The sequence below is a fragment of the Arachis stenosperma genome, chromosome 3, assembly GCF_014773155.1.
Source record: "Arachis stenosperma cultivar V10309 chromosome 3, arast.V10309.gnm1.PFL2, whole genome shotgun sequence".
Taxonomy (NCBI): Eukaryota; Viridiplantae; Streptophyta; class Magnoliopsida; order Fabales; family Fabaceae; genus Arachis; species Arachis stenosperma.
The window spans coordinates 140,252,575-140,271,011 of NC_080379.1; the positions used below are offsets into that span (position 1 = coordinate 140,252,575).

Consider the following 18,437-nt stretch of genomic DNA (forward strand, 5'->3'; position numbering starts at 1 on the left):
AAAGCGCACATATATAACGTGGCTTCATTATAGTGGCTGCATGCCTTCTTCATTCAACATATATAGTCACCACCATCGAACACATCAATAAATAAAAATATGAATGAATTTGAGAGGCAGCACCCACTAATTAAGCACAGTGGTAATCATCAAACTCTGCAATGTGGTAATCCAAGAAGCACTCAGATTCATGGGACATCAACAAACTTGGAAACATACTCGCACTTGATCCACTAAGCACTACCAAAATATGCCTTTTCAGTTGGTACCACCATCACTTGTATTTGTATAAGACAATTCATTTAGTTACAATATCATAAGCTTTATCTCTTTCTACCTAACAAACATTACCAACCACCATCCCCAATATTGTAGCGCTATTCAATGGAAATGAAGAATTGCAATATGCTGTCATAAAAGCTCTGGAGGCACTGGCAGCACCAATAAATAATAATCAGCAGTAAACAAACACCAGTTCAGCGACTTCCATCAATACCAATTTAATACTTCACATCATTGAACAGTTAGACTCCAAATTATAAAAATATAGTAGTCAGTAGAGTGCTAACATAATGTTTAATATAGCTAACTTGCAATCATCATCATAGTATTCAATATTCCTAGCATTTCGGTGTTTGTGGAATGAAAAGTTCTTCAAAAGAAAACAAACACACCTTATATTATGATACCCACACAAAAGTCAAAACTAAACAGATTATACGAAATTTCCCTTTTGTTTAGAGAGGAAACCTTCAGTATTATTATGCATGAAACGAATGTTTCTTTTTGCTCGTAATATCACTCTTCCCGAGTCATCAATGAATTTTACAGCAACAAAATTCGTAGCAGTGTTATATCATATATGTACTTGGACTAAAAAACAAAAAGGATGTTTCTCAAATAAAAACATGTGAGGGACCTAAATGGTTCCATGCCTAAAAAAAACAGAAAAAAAAAAGAAAGCTAATTTTGCTATGAATGAGAATCAGAATTCTCAAACTGAGCACTAACACCCCCCCCCCCCCCCCCCCAAAAAAAATGTTCGATCTCAGGAGAATCCTTTTCCAAGCTTCTGAATTGCACAGTACATTTTCCTTCTTGAGCCAACAGCACTAATCCCCATGTCTTTGAGATCCTCAAGTGTCAACATTGGAAGAACCTCATCATCGACCTCATGAACTTCAAACACAGGTGCATAACGACCCAATCCTAACCCATTAAGCCAAACCCTAACACCATCTTCACCAAACCTCGCCCTCCCACCATTCCCATTCCTATCAAAACTAGCCCCTCTCCAATCCCTTCCATTAGTATCTGAGGGCCCAGATAACTCAATTCCATCTTGATTATTATGGTGATCCCTACCCTTGAAGGACCTCCTGTTCCCATCAACCCCAAAATTCTCCATTGAATTCACAGGGCTCTGATCCTTCGTAGGGCTTTCAGAATTTTCAAAATCAAATTCCCGACACCCATCATCCCCCTCGTCGCCCCCACTGTACTTCTCTTCCTCCTCACCTCCGGTGCCAGCGCCACCGCCACCTTCGTCTATTCTTGGAATCCAATTCGATCTGACCCTCTTGGAACCCCTTTTCTTGGATTCCTTCACTTTCCAGCTACCAATTGCGACACCATCGATGTTATTATGGTTCCCTTCCCTGTCGTCGCCCTCTAGGGTTTCGTCGAACTCTCCGGCGGCAGCAGAGGAAGTGCTCAAATTGGTTAAAGGTCGGGTCTTAGAGGGTTTACCTGAAGAGGCGGCGGAGGCGGTTGGGTGGTCCTTGCGGTGGTGGTCGAAGGAGGGGAGCTTCCATTGCTTGGTGGTGCTGGCGCGGCGGTGGTGGGATTCATAGTGGTGGTCGCCGCCGATGTCGCCCAATCGAACACTGGGCCTCCTCTGGCGCTTGGAGGCGAGAGGCTCGCAGGAATTCAAAATTAGGGTTCCGGCGCCGCCATTAATCTGAGCCTCCGGCGGCTGAATCTCTGCCATTGGGTGTGGAACAGAGTGAGAATAATACAAATCAGAAATGGGGAGTAGGTTACTCTGTTTTTGTCTTTATTTTCTTAAAAAGAAAAGAAAAACTTTTCTGTGGTTGATTGGAGCAGTGAAGGGAAAGAAAGTGTGAAAAGGTACTTAATTGGTGGATGAGAGAGAGAGAGAGAGAGAGATGGATGGTGAAGAAGATGAGAGGGTTGAAGGTTGAGGCGGAGCAGAGTGGGAAGTGGGGAGAGCAAATGAAGTGATAAAAGTTGGTTGTGCGCTTCCAAGGCCTCAAAAAATTAAAATTTCAAGGTTTAGGATGCGACCTAATTCCCATTCCTTTTTTGGGACTCATACCGGAATTGGAGGATTAGCTATTAAAACTAAAATTTTTGTTTTTTAATATTTTAAAAGAATAAAGACATAAAAAATTGAAATTTTTTAAAATGAAAATGAAAATTTTAATATTTTTTAAAAATATTTTTATTTAATTTTTAAATTTTAAATTTATTTTTTAATTTTTATTTTATATTAAAAATAATATTAAGATATAATTTAATTTATATATTTTATATTAAATATAATATAAAAATTTAATTTAATTTTTATCTTTTATTTTTTTGAATTTGATTTTAGTTTTCCTTTCAAATGCAGCCTACTAGGGAGAGACACCATTAGAGTTGGATTATTTGCAATCATAGAGTAGTGTTGCCATAAATTACAAATTTACAATCATTATATGGGAAAAACCAATAAACTTTACATTATACTGTAAAAGGATAAGAGAAAACACTAATTGATTCCTCGTAGTAAAGTGCGAGATGGCAAAAAGCAATTGTTAGATGCCATTCACCCGTCTAATTTCATATCTAAACTATACTAGTGTTTACAATAAAGAAAAAAAATTTAATTTTAAGCAAACATGACAAGTGATAACCAATAAAAGTTCATAAATTTGTAAATAATTGTTCGTTTATATAAAAAAAGTTGAAGAAAAATCAATGTACAAGTTTTTCTTCCCTAAAATATTAATCTTTATATAATAAATCTTATTACAAATTTATTACTATGTATTACCCACATTGAATAAGAAAGAATAAAGTAATTGACACATTAATGATCTAGTACTTTCTTAAGGATAAAGATAGTTTTACAGTATTAAAGTACAGAAAAATATAAAAGAAAAGTATAGGAAGACAATAAAAATATTAAATAATGTGAATAATAGATATATTGAATATTTAATTCATTAGGTAGTGTTTGTTTTGAGGTATTAGGACAGAGATTGAGAGACTGAGATTCAATATCATATTTATTGGTTTAGAAATTGGTATTAAAATTTCTGTTTCTTTTTCCAAAATTTTAGTATTTTAATACCTTCAAAAAGTGGAGACACATATGACTGAAATTTTTAGAGACGAAGACTGAAATTTGTATAACATTTTATACTTAAAATACCCTCATTTCAATTAATTAATTCTAATTTTACCCTTTGTACAAATTAAATTAGAATTTTATTATTATTTCAATTTTTATCTCCCACTTTGCACCAAACAGAATATTGAAATTTATTTCAGTTTTTATCTCTAAGTATCTATCTCTCAGTATCAGCTTTTTTGTCTCTATCTCTCTATTAAACGCTACCTAGATATGCAGATGGTTATCCTAATATTAAAATTTAGGTGGATAATTTTGGGATATAGTGTTTTTTTATTTTATTGGGCCAATTTTAAAATCTATTGTTTATATTATTCACAAAAACTATTATCTACTTAGCAAAATCAAAATACAAAAAAAGCTTGGCACAAGTAATAGATTTGTTGGTCGTCATGCAGCTACATCTAAAATGAGTTTAATTCATGCAATGGAATATAAAAACTTATATAATTGTGTGTTGGAGGGTAGATGTGTGAATTTGTAATGTAATAGCTAAAATTAGAAATTATTCAATTCATTTTTTTAAAAATTAAGAAATACCTGATCTAGTTTTATGTTGTTGCAGTTATTTACATATCACATGTGGTTATTTAACTTTTGAAAAATAAAGGATATTAAGTTGGAAAGAAAAAGATGAAATTTTTTTAAAATAAATATTTTATTTATAAATATATATAATTTAGACATAATTTATATTGTTATATTCTATTATTTATCTTATTTATACTATAGATAAGATAAGACATGTATGTCTGTAAATGTATCGTAGATGCACATGTATTAAGTAATAGAATTTATCTCATTTATATTGTAAATGAATCAAATGAGAGTTGTTCTAGAGGTTATCTAAACAATTATTTGGGCCTAAACGTGAGGTTCAGACTCCTTCTGAGGCAGCATCCAACTTGTTTTGGTGCCAAGGTGCCGCCATTCGAGTTCCTCATAAGGAGGTGAGAATGGTACCTGCAAGAGACTCCGATGCTTCAATTAGCAAGGTCTTTAAGTAGCTTTTTAGTAGATTGGGACTTGAATATACCTGATGGGTGTCAGTATATTTATAGTAGAATAGATAACCACCTCTTGGAGTAGTTTTACCTTTGTTAGCAGATAACCGTTCCCTTTATCTTGGGAGTTTGTTGAGATCTACCTTTTAGACGAGTCAGAGATAGTAGGAGATATTTAGAGAGGTAGTTACTTATTTAGATAAGTATGGCTAGACTTTCCTTGTCGTACCCGACCTCTTAATAGGTCGGGCAAGTAGAAGTGGCCAATCTTTTTTGGGTGAGGCTTTATCCTTATTGCGTCTGGCTTTATTTCTTTGGGCTAGGGTATAAACAGTGCCCCTGCTTGAGTCCGAACTTTATAAGGTCGGGCTCAAGCATTTGTGGCTTCAGTTCCTTTGTTGGGTACGTCGCCTTCGGGAGGTCGGGTACTTGATGTGTTTCAAAAAATTTGAATCATTGTGCCGTTTAATGACATAGCGTGGGTCACACTACAGTTTTCTTGGGCTTTGTGTGTACCATAAAAGAAGGGTGTGAAATGTCTCTTTTTACCCCTTATTTCTTATAAATACTTCACTTTTTTTCTCCTTTTACTTTTTTCGTTTCTAAAATGTTCGTTTTCTTTCCTTCTTTCACTTTCTTTGTTTTCTACTTCCTCCATTCTTCGTTATTTGTGTGACTATTTCTTTCGTCAAGATTCCTGTATCTTGAGGCTTTCGAAGGTCTTATTTGCACTCTGGGAGAGGACCGTTTGTATTTTTTATAGTTTGATGTGCCCTCTTTTTTCGCGTTTCTTCAAGGTTGGTATTCTTATCTATCTTTTTTTTTTGTTTTTCTGTTTTTTAGGTTGTATCCATTATAGTTGTGAAGTGTTGTTTGTGATTGCCATTTTGGGGTTTTGCGTTCTTAAAAATTTGATTTTTGGTTTTGAAAAGATTTTCACTTTTTACTACTGCTGTGGATTTGATTGTCATTTTCACTATTACTATGGGGTTCTATAATTGCCCCAAATGATGTCATTTTTATATAGAAGGTGGCTTCATTTCTATGTGTTAGAGGTATCGTATATTTATTTGAGTTCTGGAAGGGTTTCGCAATGCTTACCTGACCTTCTTTAAATTTTGTTGATGCATGTGCTGTTGTTGTCTTTATCCAAGTTGTTGGTGTCGACCTGTGATGTTGACCCAACCTTCTAATTGCTTAGCTTGCCTTACTCAATTTATAGTGATTATTTTTATTTTATTGTGTTGTAGGTGTAGCTTGTATGTCTCGTTCAGTAGTTCACAACATGTCTACTAAGGCTCCGTTCGACTTGACATGGGTAGATTTATGTGTCCTTACAACTGTCCCTGTTGTTGATAATGAATATGTCGAGGCCTTTTGTAGGCATCATAGGTTATGTTTAAGTCAAGAGGAAGAGAGGAACTATGATATTGTTGTTGCCGACCATGAGGAGAGAGTTTGCTTCCCTCGACTTGATAGGTTGGAATGATATTTCATATGTCTATGATTATTTTTTCACAAAGTTAGGTGTTACCTTCTCTTTTTCTGAGTTTGAGACAGAGATCCTTAGATTCTACAACATTTTTCCTTCCCAATTGCATCCTAATTCTTTGGGTTTTTTGAAAATATATCAATTTCTTTGTCGGGAGCTAGATCTCCGACCTTCTCTCAATGTCTTTTTTTACCTCTTTATGTTCACCAAACCCTTTAGTTCTAAGAAACTAGGTTGGTTGTTTTTCCGTGCTATCTAAGGTAGAAAAGTCTATGCCATCTATGATAAGTCCTTTTATGACTTCAAAATTTACTTTTTTAAGGTCTGAGCTATTGAGGGTGTGTGATCTTTTTTCTTGAATGAAGAGGATGAACCCATCTTCCCTTTGTATTGAGAAGACAAACATGTGATACTTAAGTATAACTCAGACGATTTAGATGAGGTAGAGTCGAGTGTCGTCAGGGTGTTCCAGGAGTTCTGGGGTCGAGCTCCTTATTTGGGCACAAAGAGGTATTTATGGAACCTGAGCCAGCTTCAGTCCAAGCTAGGTAGTTTTTCCTCTTCCCTATATAGATTCTACTTGTAAATTTTTGTTGATGACTATTGTTCATTTAGTTGGATGTTACAGAAAGGATAACTCCTAAGTCACATGCCATGAAGATGCTCTGTGCTACCAGAAAGAACGTTGTTGCACGAAACATTCAACTGAAAGAAGCTGGTAACCCTACTGTCCTCTCCTCGCGAGAGAAGTCGGACTTAGGACCTTCATCTTCTCAGAAGATTATTCCTGACCCAGTCTCTCAATCGACTCCTCCTCCCGATCCGACCAAACAAGTAACTCGGCCTCCCCCTATTGCTGACGACCCTCCTCCTAAGAGGGGTAAGACCTCAGAGTCGGGGATCATATATGAGTAGAGCTTTGACGGCCTTGCGTGGAGTGAAAAGCATATCCTTCCTCACAGCTACATTATCATGGATGACATGGCCATAAAAAGTCACCTTCAACTCTTAGCCTGGGGTAGAGTTCAGATGGCGGGCATATGTGTATCCCTAGTCATGGAGTTAGAGAAGACTCCCCTCAATGCCACTCACAGTTCTTTAATGGCTTCTCAGGCCGATGTTTCCTCGTTGAAAGAGACTAAGAAAGAGCTCGAGGAGGAGAGGGACGCATTCCTCTCTAACCTTGGTAAAGCTCGGGCCAAAATCAAATAGGCCAAGGTTGCCTTGGCTATGTCAGAGGGGTTGAAAAAAAAAGTTGAAGGAGAGTTATACCCGCGTCTTTGGGGAGAAGCTTGATCTTATGGATGAAGTGACTAAGTCCCGGGACAAATATGGTGATCTCGAGGAGTTTGTAGCCGAAGGTATGGACGAGATGGTTGCAAATTTGAAGGCCCAATTCCGAGTTATCGCTCTCGAGGTGGACCTTTTCCTGATCAGCTTGAACAACATAATGGTAGATGGGAAGATTGTTCCTGTTCCCGAGGATGATGATCATACTCCTTTGTCCGACCCGAAGATTTCGGGAGGAGGGGACAGAGGTCGGTTAGACTTTTTAGGATCCCGAGGTTCAACCTGAAGGTGAGGTCATTGGTGGCGAACTCCTTCCTCCTCCAACTCGTCTAATTCCCGCCGTGCCAGTCTCTGAATATGATCTGACTTCCACTGTTCAAACTGAGGATGCTGTCATAGGGGAACAACTTAATCCTTTGTAAACTTTGTTTTCGTAGCTTTTGAATGGCCCGATTTGAGGGTCTTTGTAGTAGTTGGCTGAACAATTTTCATTTTGCCTTAGTTGTAGTTTTAAACAACTTTAGAATATTATTAAAAACTTTTCTTCATTTTGATAATTATTTTAAGCTTTAAGTGATTGCTTCGTTTTTTAAATATATCCTAGCCTATACAGGTGTTTAGTTGGAAAATTTGCTTCGACAACTTTTAACGTTGTGTTTCTGCTAAGTTAAAAGCGATATCGACGAAATAGATCGGCACAAAATATTGCATTTTCCCTTTATAAGTTCCAACTTCATGTAATCAGACTTTGCCAAGTTACTTTCACATTTTTTTGTTCCGACTTAATTGTGGAGGTCGGTTTCACAAATTGCTTATATAACTTCTTACATTAATTTGTACCTCGTCACTTCATCTTACCGACCACTCTAGGTCGGGCAATGATTTTTGCGGTTTTTCGAGCTTAAATTAATGCATTTGTATAGAAAACCTTAAAGAAAAGGTGGATTTATCATTGATAAATGAAAAATTCCTTATATAAATTTGCTACTAAGGATTTTTGTCTACCCTTAGCCCTTGTTATGGTGCCTCGTTAAAACCCCCTTCAAAAAAAAACCTTTTCCGAGAAAAAAATCATGAAGTCAGAAAAAAGAGTATACCATGGAACAATGTGCGCTTCCTAACTATAGCACTTCTTCAACCATGACCTCAGGAGGTTCCTTTCCTTGTAAGTCGGACACTTTGTAGTAACCTTTTCATAAGACTTCAACAATCTTGTAAGGTCCTTTCCAGTTTGCAGCCAGCTTTCTATCACCCGACTTCTAAATCCCGATATCATTTTGGATCAGTATAAGGTCGTTCGTGGTAAAGCTTCTTTTGATTACTTATGATTATACTTTAAAACCATCCTTTGCTTTAGTGCTTTTTCTTTGATCCGAGCTTGTTCTCGTACTTTGGGGAGGAGGTCGAGTTCCTCCTTTTGTACTTGGATATTGACCCCTTTATTGTAGAACATAACCCTTGGAAATTCTCCAGCGATCTCTACAGGAATCATGGCGTCTATGCTATAAGCATGTCGAAAAGGTGACTCTCCTATTGTGGAATGAGGAGTTGTCCGGTATGCCCATAAGACTTGAGAAAGCTCATCTGCCCATGCTCCATTTGCCTCCTGTAGTTGGCACTTCAACCTAGCCAATATAATTTTATTTGTAGCTTCAGCTTGTCTATTGGCTTGAGGATATTGTACCGATGTGAGTTGGTGCTTTATTTTGAAGCTGGCCACTAAGTTCTTGAAGGTTGAGTCGGTAAATTGAGTTCCATTGTCTGTGGTGATGAGTGAAAAACTCCAAACCTTATGAAATGTTCTTGTAGAGAAACTTCTGACTTTGCTGGATTGTGATGGTTGCTAATGGTTCTGCCTCAATTCATTTAGTAAAATAGTCAATTCCTACAATGAGATATTTTACTTGTCTTACAGCTTGAGAGAATGATCCGAGAAGATCAAGACCCCATTTTGCGAATGGTCGTGGTGAGTTGACGCTGATAAGCTCTTCAAGAAGTGCGACATGGAAGTTGGATGCTTCTGGCAAGGCGGGAATTTTTCGACGAAGTCGGCCACTTCTCTTTTCAAAGGCAGCCAAAAGAAGCAGACTTGGATCACCTTCTTGGTTAGTGATCGGGCTCTTAAGTGGTTTCCACATATGTCATTGTGTACTTCCACTAGGACCTTGATGAGCGGATAAATTGTACGCTTTTTGGCATTATTTTTAGTATGTTTTTGGTAGTTTTAGTTGAGTTTTTAGTATATTTTTATTAGTTTTTAGTTAAAATTCACTTTTTTGGACTTTACTATGAGTTTGTGTGTTTTTCTGTGATTTCAGGTATTTTCTGGCTGAAATTGAGGGATCTGAGCAAAAATCTGATCCAGAGACTCAAAAGGACTGCAGATGCTGTTGGATTCTGACCTCCCTGCACTCGAAGTGGATTTTCTGGAGCTACAGAAGCCCAATTGGCGCGCTCTCAACGGCGTTGAAAAGTAGACATCCTGGGCTTTCCATCAATATATGATAGTCCATACTTTGCCCAAGATTTGATGGTCCAAACCGGCGTTCAAAGTCATCCTCAGAAATTCCAGCGTTAAACGCCCAAACTGGCACCAAAATGGGAGTTAAACGCCCAAACTGGCATAAAAGCTGGCGTTTAACTCCAAGAAGAGTCTCTACACGAAAATGCTTCATTGCTCAGCCCAAGCAAACACCAAGTGGGCCCGGAAGTGGATTTTTATGTCATTTACTCATTTCTGTACACCCTAGGCTACTAGTTCTCTATATATAGGACCTTTTACTATTGTATTTTCATCTTTGGACATCTAGTTCTTAGATCAGATCTTGGTTCTTCTGGTTCCCTCTCTGGGGCCGAAACCAATGATCACTTTTGTTCTTATGTATTTTCAACGGTGGAGTTTCTACACACCATAGATTAAGGTGTGGAGCTCTGCTGTACCTCGAGTATTAATGCAATTACTATTGTTCTTCTATTCAATTCCGCTTGTTCTTTGTCCAAGATATCACTTGTTCTTCAACTTGATGAAGGTGATGATTGACACTCATCATCATTCTCACCTATGAACAAGGTGACTGACAACCATTCTTGTTCTACAAGCATATGAGGCTTAGTGAATATCTCTTGGATTCTTTAATCGGAATCTTCGTGGTATAGGCAGGACCTGATGGCGGCATTCAAGAGAATCCGGAAGGTCTAAACCTTGTCTGTGGTATTCTGAGTAGGATTCAATGATTGAATGACTGTGACGTGCTTCAAACCTGTAACCTACTGGGCGTTAGTGACAGACGCAAAGAGGGATTCTATTCCGGTAGGGGAGGGAACCAAACCGGTGATTGGCAGTACTGTGACAGAGTGCGTGCATTAGCTTTCACTGCGAGGATGGGAGGTAGCTGCTGACAACAGTGAAACCCTACACGAGCTTGCCATGGAAAGGAGTAAGAAGGATTGGATGAAGACAGTAGGAAAGCAGAGAGACGGAAGGGAAGGCATCTTCATACACTTGTCTGAAGCTCTTACACCAATGATATACATAAGTATCTCTATCTTTATCTTTATGCTTTATTCATCATCTATACCCATTTAAGTCTGCCTGACTGAGATTTACAAGATGACCATAGCTTGCTTCATACCAACAATCTCCGTGGGATCGACCCTTACTCACGTAAGGTATTACTTGGACGACCCAGTGCACTTGCTGGTTAGTTGTGCGAAGTTGTGTTTATGCCATGGTATTGAACACCAAGTTTTTGGATTCATTACCGGGGATTATTTGAGTTGTGAAAAGTATTGATCACAATTTCGTGCACCAAGTTTTTGGCGCCGTTGCCGGGGATTGTTTGTGTATGGACAACTGACGGTTCATCTTGTTGCTTAGATTAGGTATTTTTCTTCAGAGTTCTTAAGAATGAATTCTAGTGTTTCAAAGTGATGTTCTTATCATCACCAAAGCTGATTGATCATCATCAATTTAGCTCTTGAATGCAATGTCTTGCTGAAGCTTTGCCGGCCATGTCTAATTCCTTTAGACTAAAGCTTTAGACTAACATTGCATGATTCCTGGAATTCTCATTAAGAATTTTGATACCTTTATTTTCCTTTTCACTTAATTTTCGAAAAAACCCAAAAAAATTACAAAATCATAAAATCAAAAAATATTTTTTGTTTGAGTCTAGAGTCTCATCTTAAGTTTAGTATCAATTGCATGTTTCTGTTCTTCTTGCATTTTTCGCATTTAGGCATGTGTCCTCATTAATCTTCAAGTTGTTCTTGATGATTTCCTTGCTTTGATCTTTGAATTCTATTGACTTGAGTGTTTTGTTGTTTCTCATATGCATTCTTATTTGGTTAGTGTCAATAGTATACAAACTGTTAAGTTTGGTGTCTTGCATGCATTGTTATTTGATTATTCCTCATTATTAAAAATCCAAAAATATTTTTAATTTGTGTCTTTTCAAGTCAATAATACAGAGAATTGAAGACTCAGAACATACTGCAGAGGAATTATACAGAAAAAGCTGGGCGTTCAAAACGCCCAGTGAAGAAGGACAGACTGGTGTTTAAACGCCAGCCAGGGTGCCTGGTTGGGCGTTTAACGCCCAAAAGGGTAGTAGTTTGGGCGTTAAACGCCAGAATGTGCACCATTCTGGGCGTTTAACGCCAGGATGGCACTAGGGGGAAGAATTTGTTTTCAAAATCAATTTTTTTTCAAGTTTTCAAAGTTTTTCAAAATCAAATCTTTTTCAAATCATATCTTTTCAATCAAATGTTTTCAAAATCAATTTCTTTCCTTTTTCAAAGATACTTACTAACAATTAATGATTTGATTGAACATTTTTTGCCTTTTCTGTTGAGGAAGGTTTTATGTTTGAATCATATCTTTTCTTGTTAGGCAAGTCATTAAATTTTAAAATCATATCTTTTCAAATTGTTTTCAAATCATATCTTTTAAAATTGTTTTCAAATCATATTTTCTCAATCACATTTTTTCTAAACCAATCATATCTTCTTAATCACATCTTTTTCAAAATAGTTTTCAATCAAATCTTTTTAACTTCTAATTTCAAAATCTTTTTCAAAAATCACTTGATTTCTTTCCCACTCTTATTTTCGAAAATCAATTAGTGTTTTTCAAAAAATTTTCAAAATCTTTTACTTAATTTTCGAAAATTACTTCCCTTCTTCTCACATCCTTCTGTTTATGGACTAACACTATCCCTTAATGCAAAATTCGAACTCCATCTTCTTTGATAAGTTCGAATTTTCTACTTCTGTCTTCTATTTCTCTTCTTCCTCTGACACCTCAAGGAATCTCTATACTTTGACATAGAGGATTCCACATTTTCTTTTTCTCTTCTCTTTCTTATGAGCAGGAACAAAGACAAAGGAATTCTTGTTGAAGCTGACCCTGAACCTGAAAGGACCTTGAAGAGAAAGCTAAGAGAAGCCAAAGCACAACTCTCTTTAGAGGACCTGACCGAATTCTTCAAGGAAGAAGAACACATGGCAGCCGAAAATAACAACAATGCCAACAATGCAAGGAAGGTGCTGGGTGACTTTACTGCACCTACTCCCGACTTCTATGGGAGAAGCATCTCTATCCCTGCCATTAGAGCAAACAACTTTGAGCTTAAGCCTCAATTAGTTTCTCTAATGCAACAGAATTGCAAGTTCCATGGACTTCCAATGGAAGATCCTCATCAGTTTTTAGCTGAATTCTTGCAAATCTGTGACACAGTCAAGACTAATGGGGTTGACCCTGAGGTCTATAGACTGATGCTATTCCCTTTTGCTGTAAGAGACAAAGCTAGAATATGGTTGGATTCTCAACCTAAAGAAAGCCTGGACTCTTGGGAAAAGCTAGTCAATGCCTTCTTGGCAAAGTTCTTTCCACCTCAAAGATGGAGTAAGCTTAGAGTGGAAGTCCAAACTTTCAGACAGAAGGATGGAGAATCCCTCTATGAAGCTTGGGAAAGATACAAACAATTAATCAGAAAGTGTCCTTCTGACATGCTTTCTGAATGGAGCATCATAGGTATTTTCTATGATGGTCTCTCTGAACTATCCAAGATGTCTTTGGATAGCTCTGCTGGAGGATCTCTTCATCTGAAGAAGACGCCTACAGAAGCTCAAGAGCTCATTGAAATGGTTGCAAATAACCAATTCATGTACACTTCTGAAAGGAATCCTATGAACAATGGGACTAGTCAGAAGAAAGGAGTTCTTGAGATTGACACTCTGAATGCCATATTGGCTCAGAACAAAATATTGACTCAACAAGTCAATTTGATTTCTCAAAGTCTGTTTGGAATGCAAAATGCACCTGGCAGTACTAAGGAAGCTTCATCTGAGGAAGAAGCTTATGATCCTGAGAACCCTTCAATGGAAGAGGTGAATTACCTAGGAAAACCCTATGGAAACACCTATAATTCTTCATGGAGAAATCACCCAAATCTCTCATGGAAGAATCAAGAGAGACCTCAACAAGGTTTCAATAATAATGGTGGAAGAAACAGGTTTAGCAATGGCAAGCCTTTTCCATCATCTTCTCAGCAACAGACAGAGAGTTCTAAGCAGAATACCTCTGACTTAGCAACAATGGTCTCTGATCTAATAAAGACCACTCAAAGTTTCATGACTGAAACAAGGTCCTCCATTAGGAATTTGGAAGGACAAGTGGGTCAGCTGAGTAAGAAAGTTACTGAACTTCCTCCTAGTACTCTCCCAAGTAATACAGAAGAAAATCCAAAAGGAGAGTGCAAGGCTATCAACATGGCCGAATTCTGGAAGGAAGAAGAGGCAGAGGATGCCACTGAGGAAGACCTCACTGGACGTCCACTGGCCTCTAATGAGTTCCCCAATGAGGAACCATGGGAATCTGAGGCTCAAAATGAGACCATAGAGATTCCATTGGACTTACTTCTGCCATTCATGAGCTCTGATGAGTATTCTTCCTCTGAAGAGGATGAGTATGTCACTGAAGAGCAAGTTGCTAAATACCTTGGAGCAATCATGAAGCTAAATGACAAGTTATTTGGAAATGAGACTTGGGATGATGAACCACCTTTGCTCACCAAAGAACTGGATGACTTGTCTAGGCAGAAACTGCCTCAAAAGAGGCAGGATCCTGGGAAGTTTTCTATACCTTGTACCATAGGCACCATGACCTTCAAGAAGGCCTTGTGTGACTTAGGGTCAAGTGTAAACCTCATGCCCCTCTCTGTAATGGAGAAATTAGGGATCTTTGAGGTGCAAGCTGCAAAAATCTCACTAGAGATGGCAGACAACTCAAGAAAATAAGCTTATGGACTTGTAGAGAATGTTTTGGTTAAGATTGAGGACCATTACATCCCTACTGATTTCATAGTCTTAGAGACTGGGAAGTGCATGGATGAATCCATCATCCTTGGCAGACCTTTCCTAGCCACAGCAAAAGCTGTGATTGATGTTGATAGAGGTGAAATGATCATTCAAGTGAATGAAGAATCCTTTGTGTTTAAGGCTCAAGGATATCCCTCTGTCATCATGGAGAGGAAGCATGAAGAGCTTCTCTCAAAACGGAGCCAAGCAGAGCCCCCACAGTCAAACTCTAAGTTTGGTGTTGGGAGGCCACAACCAAACTCCAAGTTTGGTGTTGAACCCCCACATTCAAACTCTAAGTTTGGTGTTGGGAGGTTCCAACACGGTTCTGAGTATTTCTGAGGCTCCATGAGAGTCCTCTGTCAAGCTAATGACATTAAAGAAGCGCTTGTTGGGAGGCAACCCAATGTTTTATAGTTAACTATTTTCTTTTGTTATTTTATCTTTTTTGTAGGTTGATGATCATAAGAAGTCACAAAAACAATGAAAAAAGCAAAAACAGAATGAAAAATAGGAAGAAAAACAGCACACCCTGGAGGAAGATGCTGCTGGCGTTTAAACGCCAGTAAGCCTAGCAGTTGGGCGTTTAACGCCCAGTCTGGCACCATTCTGGGCGTTTAACGCCAGAAATGGGCACCAGCCCGGCGTTTAACGCCAGAAATGGCTCAAAACATGGATTTTGATGCCATTTGGTGCAGGGATGACTTTTCCTTGACACCTAAGGATTTGTGGACCCCACAGGATCCCCATAAACCCCACCACTCTTTCTCTTCTTCTTCACCCATTCACCAATCACCTCAACATCACTTTCTCTTCACCACTCACATCCATCCTTCATAAACCACCACTTCTTCCCCTTCTGGCCGAACCACAAAGCCATCTCCCTCTCCTCAATTTCTTCTTCTTCTACTCTCTTCTTTCTTCTTTTGCTCGAGGACGAGCAAACCTTTTAAGTTTGGTGTGGTAAAAGCATTGCTTTTTGTTTTTCCATAACCATTTATGGCATCCAAAGCCGGTTCAACTGAGAAGGCATGACCTCAAGCCCATCACTAAGAAGAAGATGGAGCAAACAAGAGACCCCTCTCATCATGAGATCCCTGAGATACCTCAAGGGATGCACTTTCCTCCACAAGACTATTTGGGAGCAACTGAACACCTCCCTAGGAGAGTTGAGTTCCAACATGGGACAATTAAGGGTGGAGCACCAAGAACATGCCATCCTCCTCCATGAAATTGGAGAAGATCAAAGGATCATGAGAGAGGAGCAACAAAGACAAGGAAGAGACATTGAGGAGCTCAAGCACTCCATAGGATCTTCAAGAAGAAGAAAGAGCCGCCATCACTGAGGTGGACCCGTTCTTTAATCTCCTTGTTCTTTATTTTTCTGTTTTTCGAAAATTATGCTTTATGTTTATCCATGTTTGTGTCTTATGATCATTAGTGTCTTAGTGTCTATGCCTTAAAGCTATGAATATGAATTCATCACCTTTCTTAAATGAAAACTGTTTTTATCACAAAAGAACAAGAAGTACAGGATTTCAAATTCATCTTTAAAACTAGCTTAATTAGTTTGATGTGGTGACAATACTTGTTGTTTTCTGAATGTATGCTTAAACAGTGCATATGTCTTTTGAATTTGTGGTTCATGAATGTTAAAATTGTTGGCTCTTGAAAGAATAATGAAAAAGGAGACATGTTACTGAGGATCTGAAAAATCATAAAAATGATTCTTGAAGCAAGAAAAAGCAGTGAATACAAAAAAAAAATGAAAAAAAAGAGAGAGAAGCAGAAAAACGAAAAAAAAGGGGAGAAAGAGAAAAAGAAAGAAAAAGAAAGAAATAAAGTTGTGATCCAAGGCAATAAGAGTGTGCTTAAGAACCCTGGACACCTCTAATTGGGGACTTTAGCAAAGCTGAGTCACAATCTGAAAAGGTTCACCCAATTATGTGTCTGTGGCATGTATGTATCCGGTGGTAATACTGGAAGACAGAGTGCTTTGGGCCACGACCAAGACTCAATAAGTAGCTGTGTTCAAGAATCATCATACTTAACTAGGAGAATCAATAACACTATCTGGATTCGGAGTTCCTAAAGAAGCCAATCATTCTGAATTTCAAAGGATAAAGTGAGATGCCAAAACTGTTCGGAGGCAAAAAGCTACTAGTCCCGCTCATCTAATTTGGAGCTTAGTTTCATTGATAATTTGGAGTCTATAGTATATTCTCTTCTTTTTATCTTATTTGATTTTCAGTTGCTTGAGGACAAGCAACAATTTAAGTTTGGTGTTGTGATGAGCGGATAAATTGTACGCTTTTTGGCATTGTTTTTAGTATGTTTTTGGTAGTTTTAGTTGAGTTTTTAGTATATTTTTATTAGTTTTTAGTTAAAATTCACTTTTCTGGACTTTACTATGAGTTTGTGTGTTTTTCTGTGATTTCAGGTATTTTCTGGCTGAAATTGAGGGATCTGAGCAAAAATCTGATCCAGAGACTCAAAAGGACTGCAGATGCTGTTGGATTCTGACCTCCCTGCACTCGAAGTGGATTTTCTGGAGCTACAGAAGCCCAATTGGCGCGCTCTCAACGGCGTTGAAAATTAGACATCCTGGGCTTTCCAGCAATATATGATAGTCCATACTTTGCCCAAGATTTGATGGCCCAAATCGGCGTTCAAAGTCATTCTCAGAAATTCCAGCGTTAAACGCCCAAACTGGCACCAAAATGGGAGTTAAACGCCCAAACTGGCATAAAAGCTGGCGTTTAACTCCAAGAAGAGTCTCTACACGAAAATGCTTCATTGCTCAGCCCAAGCACACACCAAGTGGGCCCGGAAGTGGATTTTTATGTCATTTACTCATTTCTGTACACCCTAGGCTACTAGTTCTCTATATATAGGACCTTTTACTATTGTATTTTCATCTTTGGACATCTAGTTCTTAGATCAGATCTTGGTTCTTCTGGTTCCCTCTCTGGGGCCGAAACCAATGATCACTTTTGTTCCTATGTATTTTCAACGGTGGAGTTTCTACACACCATAGATTAAGGTGTGGAGCTCTGCTGTACCTCGAGTATTAATGCAATTACTATTGTTCTTCTATTCAATTCCGCTTGTTCTTTGTCCAAGATATCACTTGTTCTTCAACTTGATGAAGGTGATGATTGACACTCATCATCATTCTCACCTATGAACAAGGTGACTGACAACCATTCTTGTTCTACAAGCATATGAGGCTTAGTGAATATCTCTTGGATTCTTTAATCGGAATCTTCGTGGTATAGGCAGGACCTGATGGCGGCATTCAAGAGAATCCGGAAGGTCTAAACCTTGTCTGTGGTATTCTGAGTAGGATTCAATGATTGAATGACTGTGACGTGCTTCAAACCTGTAACCTACTGGGCGTTAGTGACAGACGCAAAAGAGGGATTCTATTCCGGTAGGGGAGGGAACCAAACCGGTGATTGGCAGTACTGTGACAGAGTGCGTGCATTAGCTTTCACTGCGAGGATGGGAGGTAGCTGCTGACAACAGTGAAACCCTACACGAGCTTGCCATGGAAAGGAGTAAGAAGGATTGGATGAAGACAGTAGGAAAGCAGAGAGACGGAAGGGAAGGCATCTTCATACACTTGTCTGAAGCTCTTACACCAATGATATACATAAGTATCTCTATCTTTATCTTTATGCTTTATTCATCATCTATACCCATTTAAGTCTGCCTGACTGAGATTTACAAGATGACCATAGCTTGCTTCATACCAACAATCTCCGTGGGATCGACCCTTACTCACGTAAGGTATTACTTGGACGACCCAGTGCACTTGCTGGTTAGTTGTGCGAAGTTGTGTTTATGCCATGGTATTGAACACCAAGTTTTT

At 38.3% G+C, this 18,437-nt stretch overlaps 1 protein-coding gene and 1 non-coding gene across 2 annotated transcripts; both read right to left on the minus strand.

Moving 5' to 3' along the window:
* Positions 1 to 610: 610 nt before the first annotated feature.
* LOC130969714 (uncharacterized) lies at positions 611 to 2,263 on the minus strand. The gene has a single exon (XM_057895568.1). It carries the CDS (start codon positions 1,988 to 1,990, stop codon positions 1,049 to 1,051), a length of 942 nt encoding a protein of 313 aa, XP_057751551.1. The 5' UTR covers positions 1,991 to 2,263; the 3' UTR covers positions 611 to 1,048.
* A 10,848-nt stretch (positions 2,264 to 13,111) lies between these two features.
* LOC130972715 (small nucleolar RNA R71) lies at positions 13,112 to 13,219 on the minus strand. The gene has a single exon (XR_009083878.1). It is a non-coding gene; the product is annotated as a small nucleolar RNA R71 (small nucleolar RNA).
* Between the last annotated feature and the right edge of the window lie 5,218 nt (positions 13,220 to 18,437).